This window comes from Magnolia sinica, chromosome 4, assembly GCF_029962835.1.
Source record: "Magnolia sinica isolate HGM2019 chromosome 4, MsV1, whole genome shotgun sequence".
Lineage (NCBI taxonomy): Eukaryota > Viridiplantae > Streptophyta > Magnoliopsida > Magnoliales > Magnoliaceae > Magnolia > Magnolia sinica.
The window spans coordinates 29,672,803-29,691,362 of record NC_080576.1 but is presented as its reverse complement, the minus strand read 5'-3'; the positions used below and the strand labels follow the sequence as shown (position 1 = coordinate 29,691,362).

The following is an 18,560-nucleotide window of genomic DNA, read 5'->3' as shown; positions in this document are numbered from 1 at the left end:
GATTTGATACTCTGTTAGCGAAAAAAGCTTGATACTCAGGCAGTTTGTAATTATACACGTCCCATACGTTAGCTCAAATTAAACGGGCCAAATCGTGTAACCCACCGTTTCCAAGTCATAGGTTTTTAAAAAAAACATTAGGTAAACGATCCTAACCACTGATACGTGGACACTCGTATGTTAGAATATGACCACTGGATGATTTTCATTTGTAACCGTCTAATGAATATCCACTAATCCCATCTATGTCCGATTCAATAATTTAGACAGTTACATTTAGATTGCCACGTATGCAATTTCTAGTAATCTCGAAGTGCCTGCGAATCATCCGTCACACCGCCAGACTATCAATTCAAAAGAAAGAGAAAAGAAAAAACAAGGTTCCTCGTACCAACCAGTGTCACCAAAAGTCTACTCGATTTCCCACACGCTGACGTCGCACATGCGTGCAAGATCCGGCCATTCATTTGGCAGGCCACACTCTCGTAAAACTCATGCGAATTCGCGTGTGAGATGGCCAGAACGGTTTGTTGTGTGGACAGATGCCGACTCATTTAAACTATCCATTCTTCGATCATGTGGTCCACTGAACTTATACTGTACGGACCTCCTTAAGAAAGGTTCAGATCTCCCATACGTGTGCTTTGCTAAGAAAGGTTTAGATCTCCCATACGTGTGCTTGCAGGAACCGTGCCTGCGGACGGAACTCTCGTCCCTTTTCGCGAGTAGCCTTAAAAGTGGCAAAGTGACAAACGACACGTGTCACTGGGCCCACAAACCGCGTCAACTAAAATAAACGGCTGGTATGGGTTAAGCAAGACGCAATCTCTCTCTCTCTCTCTCTCTCTCTAAACTCCATTTTCCTGGTTTTGGTTTTGTCGGATTTAAGGCTTCTTCGAGCAGAGATAATCTCTCAAACGGAAATCCGATCTAAAATCGAAATCCAGGACTCTAATTTCCTCGATCACGGCATTCTACATCCGATTTTTTTCTCCAAACGGGACAATTCTCTCTACTCCCGTGAATAAAATCGGTTCTCTGCATCCATCCAGGGAAATTTCGAAATCACCCATCGAATTCCTCCAAGGAAATTTCGAAATCCCTCAATTGCCCGATCCGTGAATTTCATTTCGAAATCCCGCAATTTGAAATTTATAGGGTAATTTACCATTTTAGGAAAATTTGTCTTTTTCGGGGGATTATAAGAAATGCAGCTTGACAGAGGCTGGAAGAATGGGAAATTTGAGATTTTTGGGGATGATTTCACAGAATCGGCCATCGGAGAGAGAGAAATCAATTCAATGTCGCCATCGGATATCCTCCCCGGCGCCAATTACATCGAGCACCGCGTATCTAAGATGGACACACTGGCGGGCGTGGCGATCAAGTACGGTGTCGAGGTAAATAAATACATTTTAGGAAAAAAAAATTGTATTTGGATGTTTTATTTGATTGAGGAAGGCTAATGGGTGTAATTATCAAAAACAGGGGTTTTAAATATCTGGTTTTTTTATTTTCTTTCGATAAATGTCCTTTCTTCTTGACGATTTGTCATCAGTGATCCAATACAATGATGAATGTGTCTTCATGTGGGTGTTTAGATGTCAAAAAACAGGGGGTTTAGATATTAGTTTGCTTTTGATAAATGTCCTTTATTTGTCATCTTGATTACAAAAATAAGAATATAAATACAATAATACGGATGGCCTTTTTGTGTGATTTATGAAATTGCTTGGCTAATTTTCTATTGTTTCGTAATGGAACACAGTTCCTGATGCTGTGTTATCATGATATTTGGTGCAACCAAACACAGCCTAAATGTTCGTATTTGTAGTCGACAAGTCCAACTAATGGTAGAGATTTTATTCGGAAAATTGACCTTTGTTGAATATTTTGTTAGTGTTAGCAATGTAACATAGTTTTAATAAGAAATCACTATGCGATTCTTGACCTATGACCTAAGCATACAGTGTTTCTGGTTTGCTTCAGAAATTGTGCTGTTGGGGTTTGCCTTCGGTGATCCATAGCATTCATACAATAGGCTCAAATGGACGAGCCGTGTCCCAAGGATCACTCCCGTATCAGATGGTTTTAGCTGACCCATTGGTGCCATACAAACGGATAGGTTGGCCAACATCTACATTTAACTAGAAAGAATCTGCCAATCATACAGGTAAGACTTTGCGATGGGAGAGATTTTGAGGCGTGATCCATTCATGATGGGTCTTACCTAGTGAACGACCTGAATCAATGGAAAGGCGGTACCCAACTGTATGATTGATGAATGAATAAATAGTTATTATTATTATTATTATTATTATTATTTTTCATTTAGTTGAGCATCGCAGATTTCCTCTTTAATAGCGGGCACCATTGTCTTGGTATATTATAAATCTGGATGACGGTGGCTTGATGGATGCATTCTTTATGAGCATGTTGACATTGGTAGGTTTCTCTATACTATAGATATGGCCAGTTGCAAAGCAGGCTTCTTTTGTTAATAACACTCTGATATCAAGCATTAAACACCAGAGTCATGATCTGGTTGCTATTGGGGAAAATTGTCTTCCTCCAATTCAGATCAGATAGCAAAAAGAAACTCGCCAAGCCCCTAGTATATTGCCTGTCCGATTACCATCAAAGTTGTGTCCTGATAAGCTATTTTGGACACGTGCAGCTAAGGCATGTATGGATAAGCTTTCATGAATAGGCTATTCCATTCTCCTTATTGATGTTTGTAAACTACCCTGGGATAGGGGTGGATGGACAAGTACATGTGGGGCTTATATACATTTGGTACATTGTCACATGTGAACATGTGGGGGCAGGGCACATGTACATTGATAATGGCACATGGGGCATATGTGGGTCACTTTAAGATGCATGGTGGCGCGTTTGCTAGTTATGGATGCTTGAAGATGCACAGTGGCACATTTACCACATGTGGGTGTTTGAATATGTATGTTGGCACATGTTCCACATGTGGCATATGTAAACATGGCACATTGGTACATGTAGGGTGGATGTGGTACATTTGAGGTGTTTGAAGATGGACGGTCTTATTTCTAACACATTGGTACATGTGGCATATGTCCCACATGTATACAAAAAAATTACAAACTCCTTCGTTTACCCTATGGAAGATAGGGTAAAAACCAATTCTTATCCAGATTAGCTTATACTAGGTAACGATCACTTTTTTGGATAGTCCAATAGTTAATTTTATTGGAATACGTGCCCAAGGGTGCTTGACTAACCATGGATGGTGCTTATATCTGCATAAGGATATCTGGACAGAACTTTTTTTTTTGCTAACCAAACATGCCTATAGAGACTCACAATGGTTGTCCAACAATAAATCATTTCTCTATAAGCACGGGTACTAATAGTCCCAATGGTACAGAAAAATTACAAACTCCTTCGTTTACCCTATGGAAGATAGGGTAAAAAATTACAATCACTTTTTTTTTTTTTTTGCATAGTCCAATAGTTAATTTTATTGGAATAGGTGCCCAAGGGTGCTTGAATGACCATGGATGTTGCTTCTATCTGCACAAGGATATCTGGACAGAACTTTTTTGTTAACCAAACAGGCCTATTGACTTGCAATTGGTGTCCAACAATAAATCATTTCTCTATGGGCATGGGTACTAATAGTCCAAATGTTCTCCATTCGACTATACACAACTTTGCATACGTATCTAATCTTTCATATGTTGATGTTCACCTTTGTTTTATAATTAAAGCGGAATTCTTGCTTTTCTTTTATAGGATGCAATTAGGTTTTAATAAGGGTTTGTTTTAATGTGTTAGGTGTCTGACATTAAACGGATGAATGGTTTGGTAACGGATCTTCAGATGTTTGCACACAAGACATTGCAGATACCACTACCAGGACGACACCCCCCATCTCACAACCTCTCAGATGGTTCACCTAGTCCAGGGTACTACTATGCTCTTTTGATTGCTTATTTGTGCAGTCTTGAATTTTTCCCCTTTAGTGATAATTTGTGGGCATTTCTAAAGGACCTTGTTGTCACAATTATTGGAAATTTCATTAAGCTCCGTCAAAGGTGTTGACTTCCTATTGTTTTGCTGGTACATGTATTGTGTAGCTTTGGTGCATTTCTCAGAGAGCTTTCTGATTATTTATCTTGTGTTTAACTTTGGATACTCTCTCTCTCTCTCTCTCTCTCTCTCTCTCTCTCTCTCTCTCTCTCTCTTTTGTGACTCGGAGTTTTTGTGAAATTTAATTCAGGGAAACCAAAACTCTGGCAACTATCCCCTTTTTCTTTTTTGAATTATTGGGGCTTGGGAAGGAGTCTTTCACTAAGGCAGCTTTTCAGTCAATGATGCAGAGAAAAATTTGGCCCTCCAGTGTCATATCTTTTAGCGTGATCTCATAAATCAGCTTGCTTACTCTATTTATGCTCCTGGTATCTGGACTTTCAGCATATTTTCTCTTGTTGGAGTGATCCTAATAGTTTGGTTGGTTGGTTCAAACAAAATGTGGAAAAAAGTAAGAGAACATGTAATGATTTTAATTTCTCTTGCCTTGATTTTGTGGGGAAATTTTTATGAGTAGACCCCAATTTCACAAAATAGAAACATTGTATCTGAAATCCATCACCACCAAAGTTCTACAAGTTAACTGTGAAAACTGGTCACCCCTAGATTTATGTTTTTGTGTTAGAAGTTTTAAAGAGATGGCTTAGTTCTACCTTCATTCTCATCTAAGAGACCAAAAGAAATGATAAATCCCCATGCTGTTTTACAGATCAGAACACCTCCCCTCTCAAGGCACTCTGAAAGTTGTCCTATTATATAATGTGCCTTGATGGGTTTAAATGACACTCTCCCTAACATATCATCATTATCATCCATTTCTTTGGGTTGGCTTTAAGAATCTGGTTTCACCAATTCGAAACCAGAAGTCTCTCTCTCTCACAGACGCGCGCGCGCACACACACACAGCCCTGACTTCCATAAGATCTTCAACATCATTCAGTTTCTATAGCTTTCTATATTTTTTTGAATATACATGAGGTATAGCTTAACTATGTAGAGGATGCATAATGATGTAGGACATGAAATTAACCATGGAGTGCAAGAAATTAAGTCTGTGATTATGCCAATATTAAACAGTCACAAAATTCCACATCCTATATACCATCAAACATTCAAGAAGGGGAATCTATGGAGGTCCAAGCCTACACAACCATTATGGTTGGATCAAATAAAATTATGAGCCAAACAAGCCCAAAGGAGTGTAAGAATCATCCATTCTTGCATAGGATTGTTCCCAACTTAAGAGATTCACTAAGTTTTAATTTGGGGGAAAATCTAGAGTTTGAAAATTGGGAAAAATTGAGATTTGGGACCCTTTTAAGTTATGGATTTCAGATTATGAGGTTTTCTAGATGATGGTTAGGGATTAGTCAAGGTATTCGAGGGTACGGGGCTGATTTAGCAATTTCCATATTTAACAATTCCGTTGTACCATATGTTGATCATGTTTAGGAGTGAATATTAGAGGTAGATCTAAGGGGGTTTAAGTAGATGATTAATGGGGGATCCTATGGGGAGGTTTTAAACCAAAAAAAGGAAAGAAACAGAGGGGAAAAGAGGACCTGGGATGGGCCATGCACGCTGGACAGCAGGTTGGCTTGGATGCACGTGTGTGACCGGATGTTCGTACGTGTGTGGGGCCCACAAAATTGGGAAAAGGACTCCTAGGCTAGGATCGGCCAGGACTGGGTTGTTTCCATACCAAAAATCACTTCGATCCGGTACATGGTTTGTGCGTAGTATTCCGCCAAAATTTCAGCCCCATAGATGCACCAAAATCTAAAAACCTTCTTGTGCACTGCTGTAGGAGATGATTTTGATGCAAAAATTGGTGAATCTGATGGTTGATGGGGTGTTGAGGATGATGGATGAAATGCGGAAGAAGATGGTGATGATTTGGAACGGGTGTGGCTTCGCACCACAGTAGTTAAGCCTTCGAGGAAGGGAGGGCTTCACACCCAATTTGATCCTTCAACTCAATGTGAGAGATAGGAAGAAATGCATGATTTATTATTATTATTATTCATAATATCATGAGAGTCCATACATGGGATTACTTTATTTATAAGAAAACCCTAAATCCAAATAGGCAAAACTACCCTTGTGCCGTGTGTGCGCACTATACCAAAACTAAAATAAATAAAATAACTAATCTAAGTAATCAAAGCCGTTCATGATGTTTCTAATAATAAAAATAATCAAAACTCAAAATCCTAAATCATCTAAAGTAGTGGGCCACGATCATGAGATTCGATGGTAGGATCTATGTGATGATTGGGTCCCAGGTCCACTCCAATGCTTCATAACGCAGCCCCCTAATTACAGAGTCCTCCAAAGATGTCGTCGTCAATCCAAATGGAAAGTGGGGCCCGCCTCCTCCTTGAATGTGTGCGTAGAGGGGGTGTGCGCATGATGTCCCCACCACATAATGGTGTTTTACATGGTCTTGTATATGGAGTTTCTTGGTTCCTCTATGCATTTGGTACTCAATTAGTTTTTCTTGACCAGTTCCTGCTTCTTGCCACTTGTGGTAACTTAAGATCCAAGTCTCTGTTTGATTTGGGAACCAATACATGCTTGGTTCATGCGTTTTGGAAGTTCAATTGTAGTCACACTAACAGAGTTCGACACTAGATATGTGAACACAATGCAGAGAGGAGGTCATGCAGTCACATAGAGTTCTGATTCTCACACTCTTGCACTCAGGGAGTTAGGTAGTTTGGACCAACAAATTTTAGAGTCCTGATATCAAGAATCTTGTTTGGATATCATAGCTCAAAGATATGGTTACTGGTTGTGTTTTCTCTGATGTAAACTGACAGAAGTTCTCAATAAATGACTTGGGGTTAGGATATAAGACCATTCTGTGGGAAACTATTACAGATCTGATTAGGGGCCATCATGACTAGTGCTGCAACTCCTATATTTATATAGGGATATTGGATGCAGGAGCATGATTCTGCAAGTTGTCTTGAATTGACTTAAAACCCAACCTCATTTTATTGCAACCTTGATCATATTAAGATTTCTTTGTTGGTATTTTGGTTTTGGAAGCCAAAACTTTGTTTTCCTGCCTGGCAAAGAATTTTTGTTCCTCCCCTTGAGAAGCTGTGAATATGATGAATTACCATCAGATCCTGCTTTTTGCGAGTGCCTTTTCTTTTTCTTCTTCTTCTTCTTCTTCTTCTTTGTGTGTGTGTGTGTGTGTGTGTGTGTGTGTGTGTGTGACCAGCCAGATTTTTTGGATGAAGGAACATTCATATTAGGACTGGCCTGACCAATGAATCAAGTTTCTTGCATGTGACCACACCAGCATCTATGGGCTCTTGATTTTGACACATGCAGATGTGCAGCCTCAAATCCCTTAATTCTCCCGCTTAATAAGCAGAGAAAAACTTCAATAATCTTGCAGGGCGTGATGCTTCTTGCTCATGCACTTATAAATTTTCAATTTTCAGTATGAAGTAAATGTTATTCAAACTAAAACATTACAATCATGGATTTCACTGTAGATAGATCAGGTACCGCTTTAAAAAAAAGACTCAGATTATGTTCTAATCAACTGATTAATGGCCATCTAATGAATGGTTAAAAGTAAAAATATTATATGATTTCAATCATAACAATATATCCATCAATTAGATTCTAAGATTGTCCAATCAGATCTGATTTGTGCTCATAACCTAACCACAGTAGTGTCTGTATATCCATCAATTAGATTCTAAGATTGTCCAATCAAATCTGATTTCTGGTCATAACCTAACCAGAGTAGTAGTGTATTTTGAGTTATTTGTACAATTTTCTAATGCATACATGAGCTACCACATTGACCCCTAATAAGTTGAGCAAAAGCACGATGGCATATAAGAGCTTCCCAAAACAAAACACGGATAAGAATGAAAAAGAAATCATACTCGGATGAATAGATGGAGGATCATAATCCAACCAGTGTTCCATCTAACCATAGATTAAAATCTCTGCAATGTCCAACATTCCATCTTCCCTTTCACATGTCAGTCTAAACCCTCTTCCGTATTGCCATATCCAACAAAGAGTGTTGGATCTTTCCCTGAATCCCACAAACACCCTCTAACTTCCCTTAATACCATAATAAACATTAGTGGGATCTCCGCCACAAGTACCCTCCTACTAAAGGATCTGTTATCTCACGGTTTTGAACTTAAAGGTGGTTTTGTATACTATTGTTTAGGGAAAGTATTGTCTTTTAGAGAGATGTGGGACTATGGGAGAGGGAGGGTTACGGCATAGCATGCATGATTCATGTAGGCATAGGGGTTGTTGACTTTTTGTGCATGAAATCCACCCCGTCCATCAAGTGGGGTTAAGGCATAGCATGCGTGATTCATGTAGGCAGATGGGGCATCAATTTTTTGTGCATGAAATCCACCCCATCCATCAGGTGCACCACTCTGCATTTGACCACCCTACAATTGGCCCTAAGCCAAAAAATCAGGTGGGCCACACCACACAAAACAGTTCGTATGGGACCCACCATTAAAACCTTTCAAATTGTGTGTGGGGTCCAGTATGGTTTGTATATGGCATCCAATCCATTCACCTAACACACCCCACCTGGATGAAGGACACCCCAAAATTCAAGCCATTCCAAAGCACATGGGCCACATCATGTGAATTTAGAGGTATTTAGCTGATTTTCATCATTTTTTAAAAGGATTTTTTGATGCAGGACAATTAACCATTTGCTCTAAAAGCTCGAACAGTTAGAGTATGACGAATTAATCCCTTTATCTCATAGCCCAGGCCCCACATCTCATGGGTTAGGACCTCGGCCGAACCCCCCTCGTGGGCTCGTGGGCCCCAAATCACATGGGCCACCCACCCCGAGTGTCCTCGCATCTTACGGGCTACCCCACTCGAGCCCGGTGTGAAATGCCCTGCATTCATCACCCTCGGTGAGGAGTCTCGAACACGAGACCTCCCCCGTGGGCCCCAAATCACATGGGTCACCCACCCCGAGTGTGTCCCCACATCCCATGGGCTACCCCACTCGAGCCTGGTGTGGAAATGCCCCCACATTAATCACCCACGGTGAAGAGTCTCGAACACGAGACCTTCCGCTCTGATACCAATTTGATGCAGGACAATTAATTACTTGCTTTAAAAGCTCGAACTATTAGAGTATGACGAATTAATCCCTTTGTCTCATAGCTCAGGCCCCACATCTCATGGGTGAGGACCTCGGCCGAACTCCCCTTGTGGGCTCATGGGCCCCAAATCCCATGGGCCACCCACCCTAAGTGTGTCCCCGCATCCCACAGGCTATCCCACTCAAGCTTGGTGTGAAATGCCCCTACATTAATCACCCTCGGTGAGGAATCTCGAACACGAGACCTCCCTCGTGGGCTCCAAATCACATGGGTCACCCACCCCGAGTGTGTCCCTGCATCCCATGGGCTATCCCACTCGAGCCCGGTGTGGAAATGCCCCTACATTAATTTCATTGTTGCCTATGGTGTGGCCCACCTGATTTTTTGGGAAACATGGTGAAATTGAAGCGGTTCACATGTTGGATGGGTGGATCTCATGATGCTCCCCTACATGGAGCTCAATTATTACAAGTCTTACTGCCATCTGCCTAAGCGAGTCATGCAAGCATGGTCTAAATCTTTACTCTTCTCCAATTCCGAGCAGTTTTTCTCTATCCCAACCTCAATGGAAGACGCAGTGTGTTTCAATATTGAGGTCCTGGGTTCAAACCCAGCTCACATATCAAAAGAAGAGGGGAGGGAGGGAGGGAGGGAGGGAGGGAGAAATATTACATAAATGGGCCAAAGAGAGATAGAGGAATGCCATGCAAGCAGATCCTGTATTAAGATCAAGTCCTTTCCTTTATTTAAAGATGGTTACTTAACTGGTTGTCATTGGTTGCCTGTGATCAGTCTTTTAGATATATATGTTTTCTTCAATTAATGATAATTAATTATTCACACTATCAAGATAACTTAGGTAGCTTTATGGAGAGAGAGAGAGAGAGAGAGAGATTAATTCATAGGTGAGCTTTAACAGAAAAATGGCACCCCATTTAATGCAGGTTGCCCTTCCATCATTCCTGAATACAACAGCTACCTATTGTCCTAAGTTCCATGATTTGAGCACAGGTGCTTAGTTTAGTTACTGCTATTAAATGTGTATGAACAGCAAGATTGACCATTTTTCATCTCTACTAACTGCAAACTTTCAGTTGTCTGCCTTTTCCTGGTTCTATTATTTGCAATGATGATGCCTATCAAAAATTTATTTTCAATATGGATGTCAATTGATATCTGAGTTTGGTAGAGAATCTCCATTGAAAGGGTAGCCATATGAATTCCACAGTAGCTTATTGTCAACTTATGGCAGAGAGAGCAGTAATGGACAGAGCCAGTCACACCAACATCATCTCGACGTTTTGAACACACTCCAGTCACTAAAGTCGACATTCCCACAACGAAGCATTTCTCCAGCCATGAGCAGTTTACAGGGCTACTATGGCCTAAAACCAGAAGGTACAGAGATGGAAGTTTACGAAAATGGCGGAACTCATTATCTAGAAGACGAGCAGCTGACATCACCTGCTTCTGACCTACCCCCAAGACATCACCGGAGGACTAGAAGCTTAGCCAATGGTTTTCTAACAGAAAATGGGGAACTAGTTGAGGCTTTGCTGCCCGATGAAACGGGGCAAAGCCAGTCCAAAAGACCAAACCAGAAGTCTGTTTGGAGAAGTCAGAAAGCAGATGCTGATCCAGGCACCCCGGAATTGCTGTTGAAGGATGATTGCAGCATGGGGTTCTCAGGAATAACAGGGAAGGGTCTAGCTCAAAGGCCTAAATCTGTGAGCCGAGCAACAGAAGCAGATTCTGATCGGTTTAATCCAATTCCTATGGGAGATTCGTTCCTGTCCGATATCTTCACTGGATTCAGGAAATCATCTAGCACTTCAAACTTGCAAGACTCAGAAACCAATTCCTCCTCTATCTGGCCAACTTCAAAGTGGAACTTAAAACCCGATTCGCAGGCTTTATCAACTGCAGCCACCACAAGGTCCATGTTCGATGGATTGCCGAAGCCAACAGCTGTCCGAAGGAACAAAGCTGCTCTTGACTAGGTAATAGAGCCCCAGTGCAGATTTTTGGAAGGAAAAAAGGAAGAAGAAGATATTCATTTTTTCTCTTCTGGTTCGAGGACTTGTGGCCTTTGGGATGAGAATTCTCAACCAGCACAGTGCACAGTTCTGTAAGACGGAAAAGAGGAGCGAATAAGGTGTGTGTGATGACGGCCCATGTGTTTTTTAGCTCAAAACAGTGGCTGCCCATCCTAATGCAGTTCTTGGCTTGAGATTGGCTGCAAAGGTATGTTATTAACAGTTTCTTGGATGCTGTGGCTTCCACCTTACCCTTTTGATATTGTAGTTTATGTGTATTCTCCACTAGGAAATTCAAATGTTAATGAGAATTATCAACCAGCCCAACTCAAATCTCATCTGTTCCGATGGGCCTTGTGGGCCCCACGTGCTTTTCTTTTGCCTGGGAAGATGCATGCATGCAACCAAAACCCAGAAACTGTTGCTGGTTCTGTAAATTTCCCTTGTCTTGAAGGGGGGGGGGGGGGGGGGGGTGCGCGGCGCGGAGCTTATTAATTGAATGGAAGAAAGGGCATTATATTGAGGGAAAAAAAGAAAAAGAAAAATGAGGAGAATATTTTGGTGTTGTTTATTAGGCTTTTTTGCATTTATATGTATAAATTCACGAGGCTCAAGACAGGCGTCATGGTATATTTTTTGCAGTTTCAATTATGACAAGTGGACCATTTTCGGTGGTCCAGATCGTTGGTACCAGCCGCTAAATTCTCCCAGACTAGAAGATTACTCCTGACCTTTTTGACTGACTTGGCGTGGTACACGAGATTTGTTGTCCAGAGAATCTGGCTGAACCCGGGCCCACTTGTTAGAACTGAAAACCCGCACATACCGCTGCAGAAATCCTTCTGCCGTGTCTTTTTTAACTCCTCATTTTCAGCAATCCCAATATGGGAGGAAGGACTGGAATACGTCCATCTAGCTATTACGTGCAAAACGGATCTGCCCCATATGCAGGCCTTGACAGTGGACGCGGATTTCCTGCCAAACGCTGGGAAGCTGTGTGGGACCCACCGTGGTGTTTGTGATAAATCCATCCGTTTTACCTTTGCTCATTTCAGGTCATAAAGACAAAAAAATTGAGAGGAAGATCTAAAACTCGAGGATGGCACACGTGGGGGAAAAGTGGAAAAAGAAATGCTTACCGTGGAAACCTTCTGGGGTCCACCTTGATGTTTATATGCCATCCAAACCGTTTACAAGGTCATTTATACTGGTATGAACTAAAACCCAAAAAAAATTAAAAAAAAATAAAAAGAAAAAGAAAAAAAAAAAAACCCTGATACTAAAATTGTGTGTCCATGCGAATATTTCAGTGGTTGATCTCTCAATCCCACTGTTTCCTCTCGTGTGGCTAACTTGAGTTTTGCGTCTGCATTAATTTTGGTCTCACTTCCTAAAATGATCAGGCAAAACGGATGGACGTAGTGAATTTATCAAAAGCATCACAGTGGGCCCCACCTAGCTTCCCAGGGCAGAAACTTGCTGGAAAAAGACTTTAACAGGAGGAAATCCACAAACTGTATAAAATGTAACGTACAGGATTATCTCATGTGTTTTATTTGCAAAATGTACGTCATCCGTTCTGGTGCCAGTATATGGGTGGACCTGATCGATTCATAATCCTGCCACTTGTGCGTCCTGCAGAGAGATGGCTCTACAATGTTCCGGTTCTTCTGGCTCCATGATGGAACTGTCAACAAGTGGTGATTTTATTTTCTTTTATCCTGCAATTTGGATCCACCGTTATCGACGTTATTGAAGTTACATAGCCATTTACTTACTTACCAACAGCAAATACACAATCCAGATCTTTCATCTATTGGGCCCCACAGTGGATGATGGGTACATTCAGAATCATTCCGTTCAGGCCATTCTCCACTATTCGAATTTTACCAAATAGTGCCCGCTGAGGAATCGATATTTCCGGTTACTTCTTTTTTATTACTATCGTTTATTTATTTATAGAAATTGGAGAATCCAGAACTGTGGGTCTACCTTGATACTGGATTCTACCTTGATATCGAACCAACAGATGAAAACCAAATTTTATTATCAGGCAAACAAAAAATTATGGCAGATATAATCATAAGGTGGGCCAATCTGTTAAAAAAAAATAATATACACCACTCGAAACATCCAAATTCAAGTGTAGCCCATACGACGATTTGATTGGCCTGATTTTTTGTTTGTGCCGTCACCATGGTCGGGTGCATGTGTTGGATTGCTCGGATGTCATACACATAACAGGAGGACCCTACAAGTCTCGATTTTCACTGGATCGAACAACAGAAAAAGAAAAGAAAAAAGATGAGGGTATTTTTGTAATTTCATTCTTCAAAAAGCACCTTTCTGTAATTTCTAATCGTCCGGGCATTATTTGGTAAAATGTTGATTCCTTAGTAATTTTGCGGTAACATCCATTTAAAGAAACATTTGTTGAATGGGTGAATGTGTATGAAGATGAATATTTAATGGTTCATATTCAAATACAGAGTAAAAGGTCAGGATCGTCAATTGAGCATGATTATAAGATCATAGTTTCTATAGGGTAGTAATGAGAATGAAACATGATTATAAGATCATAGCTTCTATAGGGTAGTAATGAGGACGCCAATGGTTCAGATCGAACTGAGGAGCAGCATGGGAGTGAAAGGACCCTGATCCAAGGGCCAAAGTCTGAAAACATCCTGATCGAACTGAGAATAATCAAAGATCTGAGAGTCTAATTGGGTTTCCCCCATCCACTGTGAGGTCCACCATATGAGCGTTTTTGGTCATTGGAAAGGACCCTGATCCAAGGGCTGAAGTCCAAACATATCCAATTGCAACACATCAGGATGAATTCTAGCAAGCCTCTGTTTCCCATGGTGTGGCCCACCTTAGCATTGGATCAAGCTATGTCTTTTTATGTACGGTGAACATTATATGGGGCTCACCTGATGGACGGAATGAATTTTACAAACACAACAGCATGGACACCACAGCTCGTTGCTAGAGATTTGAGACCATTTCAAAACAGCTTTCTATCAAAAACATACACAAAAAAGAAGAAGAATGACAACTAAAAATTAGACAAATGAAAAGACAAAAGGATACCATTACAGGGTTGGCCCATGAATTCCATGTTCAAGAATGCATTCTAACCGCTCATCAACAGAAGCTCAGTTCCATAAGTGAGATAATCAGCAAAGATGGTTAAGTGACCAGTGCATTCTCAATGTCCTTCTTTAGCAGACCTGAGTTTTGTGGAACATATACTTAACAAGGTTGATTTGCAGGAATCTTGTAAAGGGCAATCAACACTAGGGACTGAAGAGTGTGATTTGCAGCAAACCTGAGAATGCACAAGCATCTGTGATGGGGCTGTCCATCAGGTGGGTCCCACCATGACAATGAACTGGCTAAAAGCCATGCCGGTCCATTCATCAGGTGGGTAATGCATGGATGAGAAATGATGGATGGAAAAAAAGGGATGGCTAATGGTCTCATTGAACACATGCGTGCACCCCCCTGAGTGGACATTGAGCTCTGGGTGTCTTCATGGTGCCTCCCATCCCACAATGCATGGTATGGATTCCACACATGCATCACATTCACACATGTACAGCAGACCACTTCTACAATCTTTCATCTGAAATTCAGATTCTCGCTCCTCAAAAATCATGCTCTTCTCCTGCTTCTGAACCTCTTGCTCCAACCATGAAAGTGTGGGCCGAAAAGGACTCAAACCCACTGTTGCAGAATCAGCTGCCACCGCATTTCTGCCACCTAAACAAGCACAAACGCCATGGCAATTGATGTGATAAAAGATTGAAAAAGAAAATCACGTGCACACATGTGACAGACTAGGGCCAATGATTAGGTGCTCTGACCTTGAACATGCCTTTGCCCGTACATCAGGCCAATTCCACTTATCAAGTGGGCTGCACCTGTAAGAGGAAAATGGAAAGTCAGGACTGAAATCACCAATGTCCTATATGTGACCTACCTGATGAGTGGACCAACCTAGATTTGGAATAGGAATCATTCTATGTTTAGCCTCACCTAGAAAAGAGCCTGGAATATTGCGCACCTCTGTGGCAAGCTTCAATCACCTCCCACAGATCACTACAACCATTGTCTGCTAAACCTTGTGAGTACTAAGATGAGATGCATAAAGAAGGTTATTATTTTATAGGCCGCAGAACTGCCATGATCATACAGTACTCATTGGTACAATATCACACTCAAAGATTAAAAGTTCAACTAACACTGCAACAAACAGAAACCATTCATCATGCATGTCCAATCGAGATGGGTAATATTATCTGCATTTGGGTGGCCTTAGATGCTCACTTGATTTATTTTTTCCCCCCACGCACGCATGGGTTCTTGAACCTATGACCTCAGAGATAAGACAAAATGTCTACTATTGAGCCAAGAGCAGAGACCCCCCACTTGAATTGAACTGCAACAATTTATAATTCAGTAAAAAATGAATGACCAAATGAGGGCAACCCACTCTGTTAATAATGGGAGATTTGTCCCCAAATTGCAATTCCATGCGTTTCACCTTGAAACGATGCTAATTGCAATTAGGGGGTTTATTGCCGTTGTGTTTTAAAATGGAGCAACCCCACCCCAGTCCTTTCTCTACTTTTTTCTTTCAGCAATAAATATCTTATTAAAATGGAATGAGGATTCTATTTAATAAGGGCCTGTTTGGATGCTTTGAAAAGTATGTGCAAATGGGAAGCTTTGGAGAAATACAAATTGAATAAAATACACAGGAATTGACATCATCCTCATTAACAATGTTTGGGAGATTTGCATGGAAAAGCTAAAATGGAAATGTACTCAAGGGGTTGTTGATTGGGGGCATTTGGATGCCCTGGATATTTTAATTACTCGGTATTGCAGTGTCTGATAATTGTAATTGCTAGCGATAATAATTTGTTCTTGAGGTCACCACCTGTAGTAGGGCGTTGTGATTCCCAGAAAGATAATGTGTAGTTTGCAGACATACAAGTTGGGAATCATATGTCATGCTGTTGAAGTGTCCACATGAACAAGGGTAGCCATTCTATCACCTGATCTACAACTCTCAAATATAAATTGTATATCATGCTATCAAACTGATGAGTGGATTAGATGACAGTGGCTAGGCATAATGAACAGCCTATATTAATCATACTACGGTATGATCATTGATCTAGAGTGTCCACCATGTACTTTCACTCCTGATACCTTATCCTGTAAAAAATATCTTTTATTGGAAGATCTTAACTTTGGGAAAGAGTGATTGAGCAAAGACCAAGGCATGGGACGGATGTATCAGAAAATCAAATTGGTTTCATGCCAAGGAGGTCTATCATTGAAGCTAATTTGCTACTTAAATGATTCATGGAGAAATATAGGAAGAGGAGGAAGGATCTCCATATGGTCTTTGTTGACTTAGAGAAAGCTTATGATAGGGTCACTAGAGAGTTAATTTGGTGGGAGTTGGGAGAGAAAGGAGTTTCAAGAGAATATATTCAAATGATTAAGGATATGTATGAGGGAGCAATAACAAATATGAGGACCACTAGTGCAGAGACGTGGGTTCCAATTACTGTAGGCTTGCACTAGGGGTCAACATTGAGCGCATACCAGTTTGCATTAGTTATGGACAAGTTAACAAGGCATTTCAAGAAGAGATCCCATGGCGTATGGTGTCTGTAGGCGAGGGAGGGCATAAACACGAAGCTATTTATGGAGGGTTGCTTTAGAATCCAAAGGATTTAAAATTACTCAGGAGTAAAACAGAATATATGAAGTGCAATTTTAGTAACAATGGGAGTGGGAACGAGGAAATAGTTAAGATTGCTGACCAGGAAGTTTCCCAAAATGATCATTTGCGAAATCTTGGTTTGATAATTCATGAGTGAAGAGAATGAGGAAGATGTTGCCCATAGAATTCAAGGAGGGTGGAAGAAATGAAATGTGCTTCTGGAGTTCTATGTGATCGTGACATACCACTCAAACATAAAGGAGAAGTTTATAGGATCGCTATAATACCAGCCATGCTTTATGGGACAGAATGTTGGGGAACTACACGTTCATAGGAAGAGTGTAGCTCAAATGAGGATGTTGGGATGGATGAGTGGCAAGACAAAGAAGGATAGAATTAGAAATGAATGCATTTGAGGAAATTTAGGAGTAGCTAGCACCAATAGATCATCAGATGATGAAGGTAGACTTAGATGGTTGGTCATGTGCAACAGAGACCAACAATTGCACTGGTTAGGAGTGATTTGGTACAAGTTGAAGGCTTTGAAAGGGCACAGGGAAGGCCCAAACAGACATGAGTGGAGGTAGTAAGGAAAGACTTGATGACCAATGGTCTAATTGAAGTCATGGCCCTTGAAAGAGTGGAATGGCAGAAAAAGATTCATGTAACCAACCCGAAATAGTTGGGACGAGACTTAAGATGATGATGATCATAACCATCCGTCAAGTAGTTAGTGAAATGGAAGCTCATCTCCTCCAAATCTCAAAATTGAAGCTCTCAATCCATATTTTTTCATGCAAAACATGAAAAACCGTGTATTTGTAACAATTTTACGCTGATTTAACATGATTTATAGAAAAAAATAAAGGGATCGAAAATGCTCACCGAATAGAACTACTTGCGAGTTTCGTATTGAACAGGTGGGTTACAAGATATATCATGGGGTATATCGGCCAATATTGTCGATATTTAAAACACTGGATTTAACCTAAGTCACATGCCCGCATGCTAAGAAATCTAATGTAGGGGCATTTCACACCGGGCTCGAGTGGGGTAGCCTATGGGATGCGGGGACACACTCGGAGTGGGCGGCCCATGTGATTTGGGGCCCACGAGCCCACGAAGGGGGTTCGGCCGAGGTCCTAACCTATGAGATGTGGGGCTTGGGCTATGAGATAAAGGGATTAAATCGCCATACTCTAACAGTTCGAGCTTTTAGAGCAAGTGGTTAATTGTCCTGCGTCAAATTGGTATTAGAGCGGGAGGTCTTGTGTTCGAGACTCCTCACCGGGGGTGATTAATGAAGGGGCATTTTCACACCAAGCTCGAGTGGGGTAGTCCGTGGGATGCGGGGACACACTCGGGGTGGGTGACCCATGTGATTTGGGGCCTACGGGGGAGGTCTCGTGTTCGAGACTCCTCACCGAGGGTGATTAATGCAAGGGCATTTCACAACGGGCTCGAATGGGGTAGCCTGTGGGATGCGGGGATACACTCGGGGTGGGGCGGCCCATGTGATTTGGGGCCCACGAGCCCACGAGGGGGGTTTGGCCGAGATCCTAACCCATGAGATGTGGGCCT

General features: G+C 41.4%; 2 protein-coding genes across 6 annotated transcripts in view; one reads left to right on the top strand and one right to left on the bottom strand.

Moving 5' to 3' along the window:
• Window positions 1-821: 821 nt before the first annotated feature.
• LOC131242935 (uncharacterized) lies at window positions 822-11,599 on the top strand. Of its 4 annotated transcripts, none has more exons than XM_058241916.1 (3): window positions 822-1,400; window positions 3,814-3,944; window positions 10,426-11,599. In XM_058241916.1, exons 1-3 carry the CDS (start codon window positions 1,209-1,211, stop codon window positions 11,195-11,197), a joined length of 1,095 nt encoding a protein of 364 aa, XP_058097899.1. In that variant the 5' UTR covers window positions 822-1,208; the 3' UTR covers window positions 11,198-11,599. The 4 variants fall into 4 exon arrangements, with proteins under 4 accessions (XP_058097899.1, XP_058097901.1, XP_058097902.1 ...); XM_058241918.1 differs by having other exon boundaries at window positions 825-1,400; window positions 10,450-11,599; XM_058241919.1 differs by lacking the exon at window positions 822-1,400 and adding an exon at window positions 2,533-3,379.
• A 2,675-nt stretch (window positions 11,600-14,274) lies between these two features.
• Window positions 14,275-18,560, bottom strand: part of LOC131242933 (ENHANCER OF AG-4 protein 2-like) — a 99,516-nt gene continuing 95,230 nt past the window's right edge. For both annotated transcript variants that reach the window (XR_009169767.1, XR_009169769.1), the window contains exons 12-13: window positions 15,275-15,350; window positions 14,275-15,159 (exon numbers count right to left, since the gene is read on the bottom strand). The gene's annotated coding sequence lies outside the window, so the exon portion shown is untranslated. The remainder of the gene's footprint in view (window positions 15,160-15,274; window positions 15,351-18,560) is intronic.